Consider the following 20,339-nt stretch of genomic DNA (forward strand, 5'->3'; position numbering starts at 1 on the left):
AGGAGACGTGGCACCACAAAAGATTATCGTTCTTCTCCTCATGTCATTATATTTGACTTACGTGTTTAAGGAAAAGAAAAAGAGAATTTTATCCAACTGGAAAAGAAAAAATGAAAAGGTACTTCTGGATGAGCGTTGCTGTGGAACCATTAATTAGCTTCTCCAAATCCGTAGTTAAAAGCCTTTACAAAAGATTAAGTAGAGCAGGAGTCAAGGCTTTCGGCTGTAATGATGAAACAGTGATTGAAATTAGGTAAAGGCGATTTAATTTATCTGCCGAAGCTACGGATTTGCTTGGAAAGAATAACCCAATATAAAGGGGTCCCATCCCATCCAATAAGAGGATCATAATTCATGACAATATATCTCTGGGGTTTATTTGAAGAAGGACAGTTTGAAGCATGATACCCATCCAAGGCAATCATGAACCTTTCCAAGCCACCATTTCTAATCCCTTTTAGGGTTAATCATGCTTCTTTGAATCATTTTGCTTCCCACTGAACTGATATCAAGCGTTGTGGGTTACCCACTACATAACCCTGCTCATCCTTTGCTCTTATTAAATCAATCACCAGTGTGCAATAGAAGCAGAAAGTGATAGCTATATATGCATGTCCTAAAAAAAAGGTAGTGTCAATCACGAATTGAATCTCAATTTAACCACTTTCCGTTACTTTTTGCCCAAGATTTGTACAGGCATGCCACTAGTCCTAGTTTATTGAGGCAAGAAATGTCACCAGTCCCAGTTTATTGAGGCAAGAAATTGCTAATAAGGAAAGATCTTTTTTATCCTTATTTTTCTGTGAAGAGGCTGATAAGGGCAATTATTATGGATTTGGTTAACAAACAGAGAATTAATATGTTTGTAGGGTTCTCTTTTGGTCGTTAAATTAAACATCTGAGTGGCTCCTTCCAAAAAAAAAAAAAAAACATCTGAGTTTAGCAAGTGCTGACTGGAGATGGATAAAATGCTCTTATTGATTCAGAACATTTTTAACGATGAAAATTGTGGTGGCTAAGGCTTCCTTTCTTTGGTAGTAGTGGTTGAATTGAATTGAATGGAAGGAACAGCTTTACCCCAAAATTGCGGTGGCCTCATAGTCAATTCACTGCCATGAAAATCTACAGCACTATCCATGGTTCACATCACCCATTCGGTGCATACAATAATGCAAGAAACTTTAGCGAATGGAATGAAATTACCTCAAATTTTGGACGAAAGTAACATCATCCAAATTGCCTCTAGAATATATATACTAACTATAAGAGATGGACAGATGTTTGCGTACTTAGTAGTACTGAAGGAGATCGAGGGCCTCTCGCTTGACAGCTCAACAGGCAAAGTTTAACGCAGTTGGGAAAAAGCAACACCTTGGGTTATCGGTTGGAGATTTAACTGTCGGATTGATGCAACACATACAACCAGCAATAAACTATATATTAATCTGGTGCCAGCTTTTGACTTCTTTCTTCTTTTTTTTTTTTTACCTGCTCTGCTCTGATCAATAAGTTGCATTTTTTTTTTTTTTTTTTTTGGTAAGAGGGCTGCCAATGAATTCTAGCAGCAATTAGACACTTTTGCACGCATGGAACCCATTCTGGTCTAACTTTCTTCTTCAGCGAATTGTAAAGTTTAACATGAAAGATGAAGAAAGAAAAGTCGGTGACCCATCCATCATATAATTAATACTCGAGTTAAGTTAAAGCATAAGCATCATTCATTTTCCACGGCAACTTTTAGAGAGAACACGTAATTAATTAACGTACGAGTTCAGATGTTGCTTTGATTTCACAGCAATTTTTCCAGTAGTAATGATTTACAATGCATTTCTTCCAGTGATTCGCGAGCAGTGATACTACAAAAATAAATATTTTCTCGAAATTGTTTCAGCACCTTTAATTATGAATTCTTAGAGAGTAAGAAACCACAGTATCTGTATGTCACATTATACCCATGCCAATATTCTCTCCTTTTTTCGTTTGACGTGAAAGGCAGGCTACCAAGGCAGCAATAATAAATATTCCATCCCACCGGAAGGTAATAATGCAGGACCAAACTTGTTCCTCAAAGCGCCACGATCCCTAGCAGCCTGCACAAAACTCTTTTTGATTTGATGTTTTAGATTCCCCCTTCGGTCCCAATCAAATCAAATGAACCTCTTTTTGTTACGCTTCCTCTTTACAAATTACGACGGCCCAAAAATCAAACTTACTTTAACGTGGAAAGCAGGTGCGGGCATGACTTTGGATAAATGGTTGCCAGAAAAGGCCAAAAAACGAGAACCAACCCGTTCAATACGGCAGTCCGAAGCCGATTATGCCTGGAGAACCATTACTGTTAAACAACGCTATGCTATGGTATGCTAGTGGCAAGTTTTAAGGGAAAACTGCTTAACAAACCATCATAGCTGCTGCGCGCGTGGGAAATTTAACGTCTTTAATTCTTGGCAGGCGGCTATAATATAAGGAGGGTAATCACGAGATGGCAAACGTAGTGGTACCAGACAATCCGACTTCAAGAGGATAAACAAAAATGGCAGGGACGAGAGGAAGAAACCTCGAGCTATGGAGTAAGCATAAAGAGTCTTTTGATTCAGCAGACCCATGAATTTTTCCTCGCTATCGGTTCATGGAACTGCGCTATGACATTGACGCTTCCCGTTTTGGTAAATTTACTTGAACGCTACAGCTGATTGTACTAATCCAAGATTTATGAAGCTCATCCACTAGCTTTGAGGCACAGGATGTCAGTAACCAGTCGAAAAGAATACAAATGACCATGGAACTCAAGAATTCCAAATGTTGGGAGATCCAAATATTTATCTTCTTCTTTCATCCCGGTAAGGTCCTTCACTTTCTTGATCCTTCAAGAAGCCTAAGAATGCAAGAAAGCCGAAAAAGAAGAATCCTCCAGACCAATTGCCTCCACCTCCACCGCCACCACCTCCACCATCACCATCATCACCGGGAGGAAATCCAGTCCCACCATCATCTAGTTCTGGAGATTTTTCCTTCCCTGGCATTCAGTACAACATCCACTATCTCAGAAATCCTTGATAGCAATCAAATTATCAGAGGCAAACTATATTTGCCATGCTTATGAAATCAAATAAAAAAAAAAATTATTGCTCTATAGGTTCTATATTTGCATGTTTAGTTTCTCAGAAATTTCACGCCAAGGAGAAATTCTGGCTCTTGGTAGCCCAATATATAAAGGCATGTCAATACAAGCAGCTGATTATGTTACAAACACCGATATCATGGACAGCCATAAAAAGGTTACCTTGAACAGGAGCGACAGTAATTGTCGATGATTGCCGTGTAACTGTTTGGGTCTGCCCCTCCGCGCATGTTGCATTCTTAGAAAAAGAAATAAAAACCAAATTATCAACTCATATATTGCTAATCATTTTGCTTACTGAAGAAATACAAACTGAAGGTAGACCCAGAAAATATACTGACACATCCTCAGACTTATGCATGATAACTTTTACTGATTATTGTCGCCTATCAACACCACTAATCTACCAACAGCCAACTCTCGGAAGTCATGCACTAGCCTGTAAGCCTAATTAACCCTCTACCTGAACGCAATGCCAGAGTTCCCTGGTCTAAATAGTGTGAGCTTTTTTTTTTTTTTTAGTTGGGAGAGCGGGGAGTGGAGAGAGAGACGAGCTAACATTGAACCTTTTTCTTTTCCTTTTATTTATTTTTTGGCTCATTGTACAGAAGGATTCACGATGAGTAAATCATCAGTTAGATGAGACTCAGACACATTCTCATTTCAAAAACATCACAGAGAAAGCAAAGATTCTTTAAAAAAAAAAAAAAAAAAAAAAAGAAAAGAGGAGGAAGTAAAGACTGTTGATGTTGAATATATGACTGTTAAACAACACCGGCATAGATTATCTCCAGATAACTTATAGGCAAAGTAAGATTACCAGGGCAGCAGAACATATTATGGAAGTTTGCTTTGTTCGAATAGCATGATTGATGGGTGTTCTCTTGTCAAGAGGCCGAAACCGTAAAGACATTGGTTTCAGTCCAACAGGACCACATCTAATATGCTTGATTTGCACCGGCCATCTATCCTCTGCTTTTACTGCACCAAAAAGGCCTCTAATATGAGAAAAGATGAAATGAAGAACAAAAACATATATGGACCAAATGCAGATTTAATAAATCTATAAAACACATGAATAAGAACTCACAAAGACTCGGCACAAGGACAGTGTTAATCACCATAGAAGGGTATCATAAAAATGTCACCAGAAACACACTAGGGAGATTCCCTGAGATCTCATGTCATATGCTCATAAGTCTCCTGTGCAATTACCACAATATACAAGTGTGCAGAACTATGACCTAGCTCATTTACAAGATTAAACAACAATCTACTGCAGTATCAGAGCCTACAACCAAACACTGTCAAGGACACGAATCACATCCTCATCTACGTCTGCTCGCACACATAGTAATACAATCAACTACATTAAGCTAACCCATCAAAATTACAGAAGTGCATGTATTTGGCCTAGAAATTCACACAGTATGCTTGGGGCACAATTTTAACTTGAAGTTCAGTAAACAATCTATGCTGTAAAGCTACACATGAATGCATTAATTTGGACATATGACGGATGAAACAAAGAAGCAAGTTTGTCAAATAATAGTAATTGACCAACTTCTCGTGCAGGTTCTATATGCCTGACTACAAAATGTTTGCAGTTTCCACCACTTCTCAGAGTTCTAAACTTAGAGGAATCCACCAAGGCTCAACTAACTGTGCATAGTAAGAGAGCCCTTTTGTGCTCATAATGTTGTTTTTAAATTAACAAATGACCATTCTTCCATGTTTGAGGGTTTCAACCCTAAAACTTGATAGTCAAGATTCAACCCTACTGATTTACAACATTTTTTTGAATAAGCATAGATCCAAAATCCTTTATGCTTCTGTATGATCCTTATCCTTGTGAAAGATATTGTTTCCACTAAGATGTGCTCCCAGGAAGCAAAATTAAGACAACAGAAAGGTCCAAAGGCACCAGATGTTTGCAGGCAGAGTACAAGTGATATACACAAAGTTTCACGGTCTATGGATTTATGTATTTATGCTATTTTTGACTTTCCATCTAACATTCATACCACTACAAAGTACCCAGTACAAAATTCGTGTCCTTATGCTTAGAAACTCAGAAGAATCCCAGTTTCCTTCTCTCAATTATTATGGCATCAACATACAGCATTCAAATCTCAAATGTTGATTGCTGGCTAATAAAGTTGCTGATTTCCTCTCTTAAGGTTATGCAGTGACTGAATAAGTAGCCAAAGATGTAAGACAAAACGTAAATTAAATAACTACGGAAAAGAGTATCAACGTCATTTTAAGAAAGAGTGTCCCTCATAAAAAATGTTTAACTAAACAAGGATATCCCCATGTACACACACGTCTTCACTCAAAATCCAAGAGCTGCACTCTATGAACCTAAGCACATAGCCCTATGAATTCCAGACTGTATAAGTGCAACACAACAAAAGCACTGATAAATCACAGGCAGCTCAGAAACAAAAGAATTGTCAACCATCTGTTTCACATGATAAAGACAAGATATCAATGTCATTAAATAGAACTTATACACACCTGTGGCTAAAGTAGATGTGCCGGCACTTGTGCATGCCATCAAAGACATTCTGTCAATAGATGATATGACCTGAAAGTATAGCCACAAGCAACTATGCTATCAACAATAGAAAAATTTTTCGAAAAAAGTAAATAGATGCCCAGTTTAATACATATTCATCCTATTTTCCAGGCATTCCTATGACAACTCCATCCTGGATGAACGAAACTTAATTTTAATCTCCCAAAGTTCAATCAAGAAGAACATCTAAGAGGCCACCCATATAGGTACTTAGTTTGTGTAACTAAATTTCAATAGATTGTCAACATGATACACTTCCTATCTTGCAAAAATATCACATTTTTCACAATAAATGAAACTCAATCCAGGGAAAGGTCTTGGTTTAACCTAGCAGAATGAAAACATCAATTATTAAACTTGTTCGTGAAATTAAAAAAAAAAATCTTGAATAGAAAAATAATAAGAAAAAGAGCACAATTTTTTCCACATCCCAAATTAAAAGGGCGTGATTTTCGTGTTGAATGATTAGCTGCTACAAAGTAGCAAAAAAGAAATCTAATCCAGCAGAAGGAAAAAGTAAAAAAGAACCATTAATCATTCAGCTTTCCCAGCTCGAATTCTAACATATCCAATCTTATCCGAGCTATAATCGAGCTATTAAGGTTATCAACAAAGTCGACCCTCTGAATCGAAAAAAAAAAAAACGGAATACTAAACGAAACCAATCCCAGTCCTCCAATATTCCCACTAGTTTAAATCTATAGGACCAACAATCAATATATAACAGAGAGAGGAAAGGGAGGGAATTTAAGAGAGACCTTACCCTGTTGTTGTTGTTGTTGTTGTAGAAGGCAGCAGCTGAGACTAAACGTGAGAGCGGATTGAACGAGACTTTTGGGGCAATCAATCGAACAGATCAAAGAAAAGAAAAGAGGGGAAAGGGTTTGCGAAGCTGCAGATGAACTATCCACTTATCTTCTAAGATTATTGCTTTGAACCGCCATATTTTTCCATTCTATGGGCACGTTACGATTGGATGGCGCTTCCAAATAAAAAAGAGACTATTGCTTCTTCTTTTTTCTTAAGCCCAAAAAACAATTAATTGGACGGAAGGTTCTGGCCCCTCGAGTACAAACATTTCAAGTTTTGTTCCGCCTATGAATTTAAGAAATTAGTAGTGTTACAATAAGGAGATTTTCACTAATCGAAAACGGAATGACCTTTCCTTTCTCCTTTTCTTTTCCTTTTTTTTCCCTGTTTGAGAAAACTTTGTTGGATTGTACTTGCTAATAAAAAGAAACAAAAGTTTAATTGAAGAATCAATTAAAAAAAAGGGAAAATTGTTCAAAACGTATCTCATATTTTACAAGATGACTTTTTTTGTCCCTCACTTTTAAAAGTATAATTTTACGTCCCTTACAAATTTACATTGACCAAATTTGATTCCTACCTAGGTTTCCGACTAGTTTTTGGCCGGAATCTACCATGTGACTTGCCTGTGATCATTTTTTATGGGCAAAATTATCAAATCAAATTTTTACATAATTTGATTCATAGTCCCTCACATTTTACAAAATAAATTTTTTCGTCCCTAATATTTTATAAAATAAATTGTTTTGTTTCTGACATTTCAAAAAACCCACGTATATGTATATTTGATTCTACTTGAACAGTATGAACAACATGTAATTTATCTCTATTGGATTTCAGCTAAACACGTTAATCGTAGTTATACACATGCTATTCAATAGATATATATAGGGGTTTAAAACTAATAATTTTGCTTGAAACCCATGTATATATTTATATGATTTCACCATTTGAACCTATTCAATATTTGTAACTTTTCTCTTTTGGTAATAATTTATTTATTTAGTTGCATAATAAGATCATCTAATTAATGGGTTCTAACTCAAATTCTATAATTGTGCTAACAAATTTCAGTTTAAATTTGAAATTTCTACTCGACACTTTTAAGACCAACATTTAAATAATTTGCCTTATGATTATTTTAAATTTTGAAAGTGCAAATCATTTATTTCTTTTTGTCATACTTTTCTTTTGTTTACTTTTTCAATCCAAATTTAATTTGATATAAACACTCGATAATATTTATGATTAAATGTCTTCTTTATTTTCAAATTTCGAGTAAAAGAAAATGAATATAACTGAAAGACTAACAATTTTTTTAAACCTATGTATATATCTATTTGATTTCATTTGAGTAGTATGAATAGTATGTAATATATCTCTATTTGATTTCACATGTTATTCGTACTGTTCAGATGAAATCAAATAGATATATACATGGATTTAAAAAAAAAATTATTCACACACATGATTAATAAAAGATGAAAAAATTCATTTTGTGGAATGTAAGGGACAAAAAATTTTATTTTATGAAATGTGAGAGATTATGAATCGAATTATATAAAATTTGATTTGATAATTTTACCCTTAAAATATGATCACGTGCAAGGCACATGGTGAATTCCGACAAAAAACTAGTCGGAAACCTAGGTAGAGACCAAAATTGACCAATGTGAATTTGTAAATGACGTAAAATTACATTTTTAAAAGTGAATGACGAAAAAAGTTATTTTACAAAATGTGAGGGACGTTTTGAACTATTTTTCCTAAAAAAAATGCTGAAAGTGAAAAATCAAAAAGATGTTTGTTCTTTCACATTTTCTTTTTGGAATGGAGTTTAACATTGTGGAAGTGATGTTATATATATATATATATATATATACTAGTGGTAAAAGGCATACTCAATGTGTGTGCAAGTTAGAAATAAATTGTTTCTTATATGAACTTATTTTACATAGATTTTTTTATATTACTGGACATGTTTTGTTCTTTTATGCCTTTTTTTTTTCCTTAAGAGTATAATTATGTTGTGTGTTTATGGGTAGTTGTATTGGAGATAGGTAGTTATGACGAAAATAAGTTGTGTTCAGGGTAAAATTTAGGTCCTATGAAGGTAGAAGTGAAACATGAAAAAGTTACAAAAAAATGTTTACACAAAAATTCAAGATTTCCACTTTGTGTATATGTACTAGTTCTCAATGCATACTCAATGCGTGTGCAATCAAAAAATACATAATATTTTAAATAAAATTTTTATTACTTAACCAAACTTTAATCTTTTAAATATTTTTCATAAAATAATTTTATATTAATAGTTATAATATTTGGGATTAAATGTTGAAAACATATACTTAAATAGTTAAAAGAAAAAATAGATGGGTAGTCAAAGTAAAAATAGTTTTTATAAGGGTAAATTCATAAAATGACAATAAATATTAAGTTGAATGTTAACCCCAAACTCTTTCCTCAACCTTTATATATAGAAGTATAGATATAGATATGTATATGTATATATGAACAAAGTTAACATGGGCCAAGGAGTGTAGATTTCCTTTCTCTTCCAAAGCTGGGCCCAGTTTAACATTTCTTCTGGACAGGACTCAGGGCCACAGCCTTTGGTTGGGCTTCTCAGCTGCAGGCGTGGTGATGTCCTCGCAATGTGCTGTTGGTTGATACACAAATTGATTCTAACTTAGGTGCATTTGATATAAAATTAAAATTTGAAAACTAAAATCTGAAATTTAAATTCATCATTGAATTGTTAAGTCTTAACTAATATAATATGATATATTTAAGTGCATAGCACGTTGAGTTATTCCATCACTTACTTAATTAAATTAGATATTCAAGTTTTTATTATCAAACGCGCATGAATATGTTAAAATCTGAATCCATTAAATTTAATTGTTAAATTGAATAATCAAACAGGGCCTTATAAAATTGCTCCTTTTTTGAAGAGAACAAAAAAAAAATCTAAGATTTGTATCTCTGGATTTGTACGCAAGACTTCGGCCTGCAATAGAGCAGAAACAAAAATTCTAAATTCTCTTGGCAGATCGGAAGATGAGAAAGGAAGAATCAAATCGAATAGCTAGTTGAGTACGGTTTTAGCGCAATTTATTCTGCATGGTTTCATGCGAGCAAAGCAAGTTTGAAAGATTGAAACAAAGAATTTCTTACTCTTTGTATGAGCTAGTTGATTGCCAAATCATTGTACAAAGAAACTTTTTGTCAAGATATTGCATTTATTCTATTAGTAAGTGAGTGGAATTGTCACGCGCATTTTTTGTTACGTCTATGGAGTTCCTCTTGGATACGGGAATGAAGAAGAATTAGTAGTAATTTTCTTGTAAATGATGGCCGGGCAAATTATAAAAAGAAGGAAACAAAAATGTCCCGTGATCATTCAAAGTAAGATCTGATATTGCGATGCGAACCTGGCCTAACTTTCGTGTCCTGTGGTTAATTATGAATCATACTAATTAAATTCGATTTCTAGCTCTTAAGATGGCTGGATGAAACTGAACAATCTTTGATGGTTTTCAATTATGGCTCAGAGTAAATGGAAAGCAGCTTTTTGGGAATAAAACAAAATTTACTGTAATTTTAGATTCACATGATATTACCACAGAGAATTCATATTTCGAAGAATGTGATAATATATACTAAACGAATTTTTTCAATTTACACGCTAATAATTATTAGCTTTTCTTATATTTATATAGTTCTTTCTTTAATTAATTTTACTTTTTTTTTCAAAAGCTTTTGTTGTGTTTGGATTGCATTTTTCGTCATTTTTCATGAAAAAATTACTGTAACGATTTGATATATGTGAGAAAAAAAGATGATAGGGAAATATGATCACGGAAAACGACAATATTTTTCGACGGAAACAGGCAATCCAAGCGTGGCCTTTGACATTCAAATTTTCTTGTGTTATTTTAAAGAGTGCGTGTTGCTTTGACTTTTTCCGATGGCAATCGTTAGTTAATCATCACTATCGAGACAATTTTGTTAATTACTAATTAACAAAATCATCATCGTCTCACATTGACCAAAAGGTCGAAGAAATGGACGGAAGGAAAGGAATATTCTTTTCAGAAGATCTTTTATTTTAGTTAAAAGAGTTGCGACACCACAACGTAACGCATCTAACCTAAGACCTTAGGCTTTCCGACATGTCAAACTGGGAGCATGAACATAAGTCCAGCCAGCTGCTAGCTATATATATACCACTACAAGAAATCAAAGATTAGCTGGTTTTATTTGCTTTACACTTGACTCATATTTTCTTCCTTTTTTACAGATTTCTTTCTCATTAATCATATTTTTTTTTCCATTAATGTACTACAGTACGATATTATTGACTGATGGATCATTTCTTCTTTTGTCTTTCCATGATTGTCAACATCTTTTGTGTCAGGACTCAGCAGCAGTAATATACCATCCTTGAAACGTGGAATTAGATGACGTTTGATTAAACTCAAACGTGGGACACGTAACATGATCTAGTGGTCCTCCAAACTTGGCCTCAACAACTCATAAGTAACCCCGCAGCCCACAGCTCAGACTTGCAAACAAATCAGATCCCTCCCTCACTTTCAACAAGTTACTCAGTTCCCACTGTGGACTGGGACTCTGCAAGAAGCAGTACCCCACCAATATTCAGACTCCTCTCTCCCACCGCAATCTTCTCTTCTCGCCTTCCCCCACCATAAACAAACACAGAGGATCAACAACACGCCTTCTCTCGCATTTCATTTTTTCGTCGTACCATAATATCTTTGGGCATTCACTGTATTGTCAGCTTTTCCCACCTCGACCTTTTGTTTCTGTTGGAAAACAGAAGAATCTGAATTCTTGTCGGGTTGCTCTTGATTTTTCGGTTACTGAAGTTTTCCTCATTTTCGCCACCGGGGTAGTGGTTGGTCTGTTATTTTAGTGATACACGTGATTTGGGTCTCGAGTAAAAATTTGATCTTTGGAAGATTTCTCGTTTTATGGCAATATACATGTGAGGTTGTTGGGATCTTTTTGGGAAAAAAAGTTTTGCTTTTTGTATCAAATAGGTATCTCATAAAAGCTAGTGCTATACCGTCTGCGTATTCTTAAGAGTTCCTCGTACCATATTATATTTGTTGAGTCACAATTTAATATTATATAGAACAAGAATCTTTAGTTGATAATCAGGGGGGGTTTAGTATCTGGTTTGGGTTCTAGGAGCGGGATCGTTGCAATGGATTCCTGCTGTGCCACCATGAAAGCAAATGCCCATCCTTCGCAAATTAGAAGGGCTTTTGGCTATGGAGACAGTGGATTTCTGGGAAAGAAGATCAAGGGAAGTCTGAAAAGCAAGGCTTCAGGGACCAACTTTTGCAGGAGTTTGAAAAGTACTAGTGTAAACGGGGCTAAAAAGATCAAGCCTGGGGTGGCTTTCTCCATCTTTACACAAGATATAGACCAAGAGATTATGGTTAGTGAACACCTCTTTGTGAAATTTGTGCTTTTGGCCTATATGTGTGTCTGAGCGCGCTCCCGCGCGTATCTTTCTCCTTATTGCTGGCACAATGATGAATATTTAGAGTTGTTTTCTTTTATTTTTCATGTTGGATTCAGCAATTTGAAGCACCAGTATTTGATGAGAGTTCAACAGTAGATCCTAAAACTGTAGCTGCAATCGTTTTGGGTGGAGGTGCCGGAACTCGCCTGTTTCCCCTTACCAGCAAAAGGGCTAAACCGGCTGTAAGAACGGATCCCACTATCTTGGTTCCTACTGTTAATATCTATGGCTGTCACTGTTGGTTTATATTATTGTTTTTTTTTTTTTGGCTGCAAAAGTTGGACAGAATTATAGAATTTTGTGGACTATAGAAGGGTTATCCAGTAAAGTGCATTAAGAATTTGTGAAGTTACAGTACTATTATCATGATCCAAATTATGCAATATGGAGACACAGAACCAAGAAATTTTATTATAGTGAAACATTTGCTTCTGATGTGGAATTGTATTTCAGGTGCCAATTGGAGGTTGTTATAGGCTAATTGATGTGCCCATGAGCAACTGCATCAACAGTGGAATACGGAAAATTTTTATCTTGACCCAGTTTAACTCATTTTCCCTTAATCGGCACCTTGCTAGAATGTACAATTTCGGAAATGGTGTGAATTTTGGTGATGGGTTTGTGGAGGTAAGATCAATCGGGACCTTTTGGAAAGCACATTTTTCATCTTTAAGTAGAACTAGGATGGATAGGGGTTTATAGTTGACCATTGTTTACTCTTTCGACAAATATACACTAGGGGCACCATTTTTTTTGTCCATGTGTTAAGGAATATATTTTAAGCACCCTGCAGTCGAATCTTTTTGAAATACAAATAAACAATTGCCTAACATGATGGCAAAGGCAACTTGTTGCTGTTCTAAGAGAAACTTTAACTGGAAAACAGGTTCTTGCTGCCACTCAGACATCAGGCGAAGCTGGAAAGAAGTGGTTTCAAGGAACTGCAGATGCTGTTCGGCAATTTACATGGGTATTTGAGGTGCGTGTTTAGAATTGTGCCTGTTACTGGGAAAATTCCAAGTGAAAGCAATAAAGCTTGGCCTTGACTTGTTTTTGTAGGACGCCAAGAACAAAAATGTTGAACACATAGTAATATTGTCCGGAGACCATCTATACAGAATGAATTACATGGACTTTGTTCAGGTTTATTTTCATCTTTGGCTGTATTCTTTCTCTAGCACTTTCTATTTCTCAAAATTTAGACATTAAACAAAGTTATACTCGCAGAAGCATGTTGACACTAATGCAGATATTACTGTTTCATGTGTACCCATGGATGATAGGTTCGTAATCCATCTATCTTCCAAACTTCGTATTTAAACCATATCATCACCTCTCTCTGCCTCTTTCATTTGATAGAATAGACTACAGACGAACCCTTAAAGTGGGTAATGGATCAGGAACTTATGTTTTAATTCTTTTCATGGCAGTCGAGCCTCAGATTACGGGTTAATGAAGATTGATGGGACAGGGCGTATTATCCAATTTGCTGAGAAACCAAAAGGCGCTGATTTGAAAGCAATGGTATTTGAACTTGAATCCCTTATAGATACTTTTTGACATATCCGGCTTAAGTTGATATGCATATCACTTTGGTATTTTGACTGTTGTTGCTTGGTGATTTTAAGTTGCCCATCCTGAGCTACTCTTCTTTTCGGCTTGGATACAGCAAGTTGACACCTCTCTTCTTGGACTTTCTGCAAAAGAGGCTATGAAGTATCCATACATTGCATCAATGGGTGTTTATGTATTCAGAACAGATGTTCTGCTGAGCCTTCTGAGGTGGAAATATCCTTCCTGTAATGACTTTGGCTCTGAGATCATTCCCTCAGCTGTGAAGGATCATAATGTTCAGGTGAGAATAACAGTTTACTGATTTCATAGACACAATCTTTGTTGCCCATGGCCTTAGGAATTTGGTCAAGTGTTGGTCAGGAAACTTTTTACTAACTTGGTTTGGTGATGAAATTTTATCATCAGGCGTATCTTTTTAGTGATTACTGGGAGGACATTGGGACTATAAGGTCGTTCTTTGACTCCAATTTGGCACTTACAGAGCAGGTCATTTTCCATTTTCTGAGAATATTCTTTAGTCTTACTGCATTTTTGTTCATCTAATTTACTGTAGAACTTCATCATTGGGTTAAGTTGGAAGTTTCATAAAAAACTTGCAGCTTTGGTTGTCAGAAATCCAAAATTCTTATAATTCATGCCAATACACAATTGGGAAGAAGAATTTTGTTTAAGAGAAAAAGTTTGCAGATGGAAACATGAAGCCTCCAGCACAGTATGGTGGCTGCTTGCACTTTATGAACCACTTCAACTATAATACAGAGCTTGGTTTATTACTCTTGTCATTTGCAGTTTGCCTGATATGGTGGCTCCTAGCATATTATGAACCTATTTGGCTATTGCATAAATCTTTAGTACTCTGTCAATGGCAGTTTGTATCTTGGAATTAAAGTACGATTTTGATCTTAAGATTGGTTTTCAATGGTAAATATCTATCAGCTATTCGCTTCTGAAGGACCTAAAAAGTCCCCACGCTAATTATAATTTGTTTCTTTTGCAGCCTCCGAAATTTGACTTTAACGACCCAAAGACTCCTTTCTATACATCTCCTAGATTCTTGCCACCAACTAAAGTTGAAAAATGCAGGGTATGCTATTATGCTTGTCTATCTTCTTAGAGCTTGTTTCTTGCACATCTCACGAGTTTACTGGCCTTCTCAGATTGTGGATGCAATCATTTCACACGGTTGCTTTCTTCGGGAGTGCAGTGTCGAGCACTCTATAGTTGGCGTGAGATCACGCTTAGACTATGGCGTTGAATTGATGGTGGGTAGAAGTATCTTTAATTGTAAGAATTGCTTTTGGCCAACTTAAAGTTAAGGTTCTGTGTTTTCAAGATTTACCAATGTCATGCTGAGTTTCTTATACTATCATCAGTACCAGTTTTTTTTTTTTTTTAACCTTCAGGCATCGTCAGTACCGGTTTACTCGCCGCTAAAATGCTATGTCATGGTGTTTTATTGTTTGTTACTTGAGTCTAATCAGTGCAGTGAACGAGTTCAATAGATTATTAAATATTATCGGCAAAATCTTATGTTTTCTTTGAGTGCCATGTGTACTTATGCCAGAAGATTTTTTCGAATTTCAGGATACTATGATGATGGGTGCGGACTACTATCAAACTGAATCTGAAATTGCATCTTTATTAGCAGAGGGGAAGGTGCCCATTGGTGTTGGACAGAACACCAAAATTAGGTGAGATATTATCATAACTTGCAGACCGTCACTAACCTGCAACTTGTTTTAGTAAATAAATCCATAGACTGAACTCTGTTGCAGATCTCATGGCTTAAAATCCCATTCATTCATTCATCGTCAGTATAGTAATCTTTCCTCTAGGAGACTTGGATGTGCCTTTTATCTATTTGCTGACAAATTTCTTTCATCCTTGTCACTTTGTGTATCAAGAAATTGTATAATAGACAAGAATACCAAGATAGGAAGAGACGTGGTCATTACAAATGCGGATGTAAGCCTTTCTTGCTTTCTATTTTCTGTGCTTTGCTGGGAATCCTTATACAGGAGCATCATGCTGCAGAGGATTTATAAGTTTATCGGATGTTACAGGGTGTTGAAGAAGCCGACAGACCAGAAGAAGGATTTTACATTAGATCTGGAATCATTGTCATTCTGAAGAATGCAACAATTAAAGATGGAACCGTCATATAATGGTGTCAAGATTATCAGTTTCTGCAACGATGAGGCCCCTGTATATGTAACTATGCTACGTTTTTGTTGAGACTCGTTTAAGGTCTAAGTTTTGGAATAAAATTTAATGATGGCGAGGACTATGCGAAGTGATGCTTCTAATCTGATTCTTAGTTTCTCAAGAATCATAATGCCCTGTGAATATAACTTTCACGGACGAAATGGTTCATCATTTGGTCTCTCTGTTTCATGAAAACTTTTCCAATCAAGTAACGAACAACAGAAAATCAGTGCAGAAGCTTTTTTTTTGTACCCCGAAAAATCATGCCAGTTTACAAAACATTTTACGTCCAACCAAACGGACGAGAGAAATCTTGAAGCGTTTTACATCCTACCCCGAAACAAACCGTGAGAATTCCTTCCAAGTAAAATTTACTTGGAGACTGATTTATCCCATTTTCTCAAGGTCCAAGATTGTCACCATCATAGTTTCTAGCTTCCTTTTTTGGTAATACATTACTGTTTCTAGAATACATTCTTCGGATTTTATTCAGCCTTCGTGATTGCTGGACGATGATGCTTGCTGTTGAAGAGCTTTCACTGAAGATGACCTCGTAGCCATCGCGAAGAGGGTCCATTCCTTAAGTTAAAAATTGCCAGAATAAGCCACCTGCAGCCGCCCCTCCGCCACTGGCCGAGGAGTAAATGGTTGAATAGACAGTATTGAACAACAGGTCTCTCTGATTCATGTTGAAGCCGGGATCTTTTGATGATTTCCCGAATTCTGTAAATAGAAGGGGTTTTTGAAGAATCTTCTCTGCATCCTGAATGTGGCTTTGGAGCCAGTTGATCAAGAATGAAAGTTGAGCTTCTTCACTTTGGCCAGCTAACCTATCCATCCATCCACGAATATCCAAGAATTGTAATAGTACCATGTTTTAAAAGAGTCAGATCAGTTATGAAGACAACAAAGATCGGTAGTGCTATAGTTACCATGCATCCGGATACGAGTGAACCGTGGCAAAATCAATATCCTTAATTTGATTACTTGCTATGAAATCTGTTCCTGCTTGAAAATTTGGATTTAAGTGCTGCTTTTGAGCATTCGATGGTCCATAGAACCCTTCAAGCCCAGCTCCTAACAAGTGATTTCTGTCTATGGACTTCAGGTAGGAACCCATTTCTGAGATCCAAGCCTGCGAACGAGTGCAAATCAAGTGAGTAATGAATCAACACAAATCCCTTAGCGCTTGCCAATTCTATCGACCTCCTTTTGCATAAAACAAATTCTAGTAAGCGATTGAAACTTGGAAGTACAATTATAGTACGAAGAAGTTAGCGCCCAAGTTTTTCTTTTCTTTTGTCTTTTATTTCTCCCTTCCAAATTTTGTGTACTTCCGAGGTGCAGCCCGTGACTCTTTATGGGGCCAAGTTTAGTGCCCGTGCCTTCTTTTAGTAGGACGCCTGGTCACAACTAGACCAAGACATCTTCTGAGGCCGAGGCCTAGCCAACAACTAGAGAAATTTACTGCTGTAACAGAATATTCATAAATCCTAATGTAAATAAAATCCCAAAGACAAAGTATTAGATCCATAGTAAATTGTGACCAGCAATTTGGTCTATTGTTCACTACCAAGACTTTAGGTCTTAGTTATGGATGGAAGGTCAAGAGTTTAAATCTTACTTTCCACAGATCACTATTTGTGATTTACCACTTCTGTGGCTTCCTCCGATGGGAACGTTTCCCACGTTTCCCATTGGTTAGCTTCTCCCTCCCCCTCGAATAGATTGAGTAGGTTATACAAGGATGGTTATATATCCTCAATTATCTCATACTTTGATTAACATTGCTAGTAATTTCTTTGGGACGTAGGACATGATGATGATGATCTCCATTTATGGGGAAAAAAAATTCAAAATACAAACTGCTGCCCACACAAGGCTATCAATGTAGTCAAAGAGGTATTGATCTAGTGATCAAAATTGAAATCTCAGAACTGGATTCATGTCTCTCTGCCCCCTCCCTGCTTCTTAAGTCTCACCTCTCTGCAAATGAAAAAATAATAATAAAAAAAGCCTATCAATGTAGAATTAGCCACTCTCCCTATTCTTTTGCCATGCAATGTACCCATGTCCATGCTAATGGGCCAATTTGGTGAAATAAGGCAATTATGTGTCTTCTGTTTTCCTGATAGATCAATAAAGGTGTATACTTTGAAGATGTTCAATTATATGTATGAAAAGAAATAAGAAATTAAGGAGGTATAGTTGAACATTCTAACCTGTATAGTTTTGCCTGATGCATCTGTGGTGCACCTTGGTTCGTTCATAAGCTCCCAAGCCATTATTATGGGATCATCCTTGTAAAATACTCCTGTGATGCTATTTTGTCTGGTTAGAACAGCCTGGCCAAAACAGGAACTCATGGCTGATAAGTATGTTCTCGTTACCACAATCATGAAAATAGTAATGCGGATAGAAATGCTAAAATAAAAAAATTTTGTTCTTTTCTACTTTGTCCGTCATATCTATTATACTGACTAATTACAAAACACAAGAATTCTTAGAAAAAAAAAAAATCTTTTCCAACGAATGTGAATGGATGAAAACGATGACAATAAAATGTTTGGCTATACCAACCTTGATGTGATCTTTATAGTAGCCTTTGACAACAGCATTTGTGAAGAAATCATCATCAGAATTCAGATTCTCACCTTTACTTCTAGCCCAGTCTACATATTGCTTCTTTCCTCCATAATTGTCATAATTGTTTACCAAGCTTAATATCAGCCTTATTCCGTACTTTCTTGCTTCAGAGATGACAAGGTCCAATCCCTTCAACAAATTCACAGAAGGGATCACTTGGGAGCATGCATTCTATATTGGCTTCTAGATGTTAAAGCAAGTTGGTTAATTAATAACAAAAAATGCACAAATAACAGAAACGGGGCTGACCTGAAACATCTTTTCATTGTAATTGCCAGGAGAAAACTGCAAAGGGAAATCACCTCCATCATTAAAAGCCCAAGTTCTTGCAACAGTAAGGCCATGGCTAACAGCTTCTTCAAATGCAGTAGATACTTTGTTTTGCTTAGATGGGTCAGAGCCAGAGATCATCAACCAGTAGGCATTGAAACCATTTGCATAGAATGGACTGCCTTCTTCTAGAAATTGTACGCCTTCAGTTCTGATAAATTCATCTTGTGCTGAAACTTCCGAAGAGGTTCGTCGGTTGTGGATCAAGAACAGAAAAATAAGAAAAAAGGGACCAAAGTGCTTCTTCATTCTTGTTTTCTGACAGTGTTTTATTAGACCAGCAAATGGGAGATTTTATACACTGTAATGTAGTAAAACTAGTGTGTTTCCTCAGGTGGAGGAAGGATGAACTTATAAACTAATAAAAGTGGAGACGACAATTACAAACAAACAAATGTTAACAGTTTTTTGCTGTGTTATATTGTTGTCCAACCTAGATGCTTTTAGCTTGGTGTAACCCCGCCCGAATCTTGCTTGCTTTCCCTGGCAAAAGGTAACTCCTCCTATGGGCAATTCTTGTACTGACTTGTTTCTGTTGTGAATATACCAGAATCAACATTTTGCTAGGCTATCGTAATAAAATTCCTAAAACATCAACCATTAAATCATCAATTATACGGAATTCGATACCAGTATATCCTGAATTTTTTGGTGAATAAAAAAGTTTAGGAGCTGGGGAGGTAAATGCATTCTAAGGTCACTGAATACTCCAACGAGATTCTTTTAATGTAATGTTGGAGAGGAATCGTCATACTCGTACCCGTTGGGGTTAAAATGAGACAAAACAAAATGGGAATCCAAAGGTTTTGAGGCACATTAAGCTAAACGACTAACCAACAGAATCCATCTGTTAAAATCGACCCAAGGGTTTCACATTATTAATCTTGACGTGATCAATCCATGATGGACAAGGGTACCACGTTCATAATCGACAAGGGAGCTAAATGTTCATGACCATTATTATACTATTAATCATAGTTATTAAACTCGGCCCGGAGAGAAGACCGGCGAAGGAGGTGAGTCAACGGATCACTAGTTCAACTAGTAGATAAGTGGTTGAACCAGTGGATCACTAAATATATTTAAATATTATGTCTTATAATTTTTGATATAGGATATATGATATAAATTGCAACAAATAATGTCATAGCAAATGTTCATTTAATTTAATTTGCTATAGAATATTGAATTCATATAAGAATCAGCAAAACATAAATTTAATTAGTAATCCATCAAACTTCAAGTGTAAAATTTTATATGTTTAGTGTAATTATCTAGGTTAGTTATCAATTTTAAGTACAAAAAATTATTAAAAATAATATTTATCTTTAAAATAAATTATGTAATATGTTATTTTTTAAATCTATTTTATAATTTATAGAATTTAGGGGTCATAAGTTTTTATTAAAAGATTCCAAATAAATTTGTTTTGAAGAAATAAAAAAAATAAAGATAAAATTGACAAAACGTTCATATAGTGTAAGAATGGTAATTAACTAACATGTGGCAAA

General features: G+C 35.8%; 3 protein-coding genes across 6 annotated transcripts; 1 reads left to right on the forward strand and 2 right to left on the reverse strand.

Annotated features, from left to right (window-relative positions):
- Window positions 1-2,571: 2,571 nt before the first annotated feature.
- LOC113711650 (uncharacterized) lies at window positions 2,572-6,682 on the reverse strand. Of its 2 annotated transcripts, none has more exons than XM_027234816.2 (5): window positions 6,461-6,682; window positions 5,642-5,711; window positions 3,942-4,102; window positions 3,284-3,359; window positions 2,572-3,016 (listed from the first exon to the last, which is right to left on the reverse strand). In XM_027234816.2, the coding sequence occupies exons 2-5, from the start codon at window positions 5,688-5,690 to the stop codon at window positions 2,820-2,822; spliced, it is 483 nt and encodes a 160-aa protein (XP_027090617.1). In that variant the 5' UTR covers window positions 5,691-5,711; window positions 6,461-6,682; the 3' UTR covers window positions 2,572-2,819. The 2 variants fall into 2 exon arrangements, with proteins under 2 accessions (XP_027090617.1, XP_027090615.1); XM_027234814.2 differs by having other exon boundaries at window positions 6,466-6,663.
- Window positions 6,683-11,072: 4,390 nt separating this feature from the next.
- LOC113710909 (glucose-1-phosphate adenylyltransferase large subunit 1) lies at window positions 11,073-15,940 on the forward strand. 3 transcript variants are annotated; one of them, XM_027233981.2, is made up of 14 exons: window positions 11,074-11,985; window positions 12,129-12,254; window positions 12,526-12,699; window positions 12,959-13,051; window positions 13,132-13,215; window positions 13,300-13,355; window positions 13,503-13,596; window positions 13,742-13,927; window positions 14,053-14,133; window positions 14,645-14,731; window positions 14,805-14,909; window positions 15,232-15,338; window positions 15,552-15,612; window positions 15,711-15,940. In XM_027233981.2, exons 1-14 carry the CDS (start codon window positions 11,749-11,751, stop codon window positions 15,810-15,812), a joined length of 1,593 nt encoding a protein of 530 aa, XP_027089782.1. In that variant the 5' UTR covers window positions 11,074-11,748; the 3' UTR covers window positions 15,813-15,940. The 3 variants fall into 3 exon arrangements, 2 of the variants coding, with proteins under 2 accessions (XP_027089782.1, XP_071923947.1); XR_003453033.2 differs by lacking the exon at window positions 15,711-15,940 and having other exon boundaries at window positions 11,073-11,985; window positions 14,805-14,931; window positions 15,552-15,578; XM_072067846.1 differs by lacking the exon at window positions 12,526-12,699.
- Window positions 15,941-16,204: 264 nt separating this feature from the next.
- LOC113710910 (mannan endo-1,4-beta-mannosidase 7) lies at window positions 16,205-19,172 on the reverse strand. The gene is made up of 5 exons (XM_027233982.2): window positions 18,748-19,172; window positions 18,433-18,627; window positions 18,075-18,197; window positions 16,785-16,987; window positions 16,205-16,682 (listed from the first exon to the last, which is right to left on the reverse strand). Exons 1-5 carry the CDS (start codon window positions 19,075-19,077, stop codon window positions 16,433-16,435), a joined length of 1,101 nt encoding a protein of 366 aa, XP_027089783.2. The 5' UTR covers window positions 19,078-19,172; the 3' UTR covers window positions 16,205-16,432.
- Between the last annotated feature and the right edge of the window lie 1,167 nt (window positions 19,173-20,339).

This window comes from Coffea arabica, chromosome 10e (genome assembly GCF_036785885.1).
Source record: "Coffea arabica cultivar ET-39 chromosome 10e, Coffea Arabica ET-39 HiFi, whole genome shotgun sequence".
NCBI classification, from domain to species: domain Eukaryota; kingdom Viridiplantae; phylum Streptophyta; class Magnoliopsida; order Gentianales; family Rubiaceae; genus Coffea; species Coffea arabica.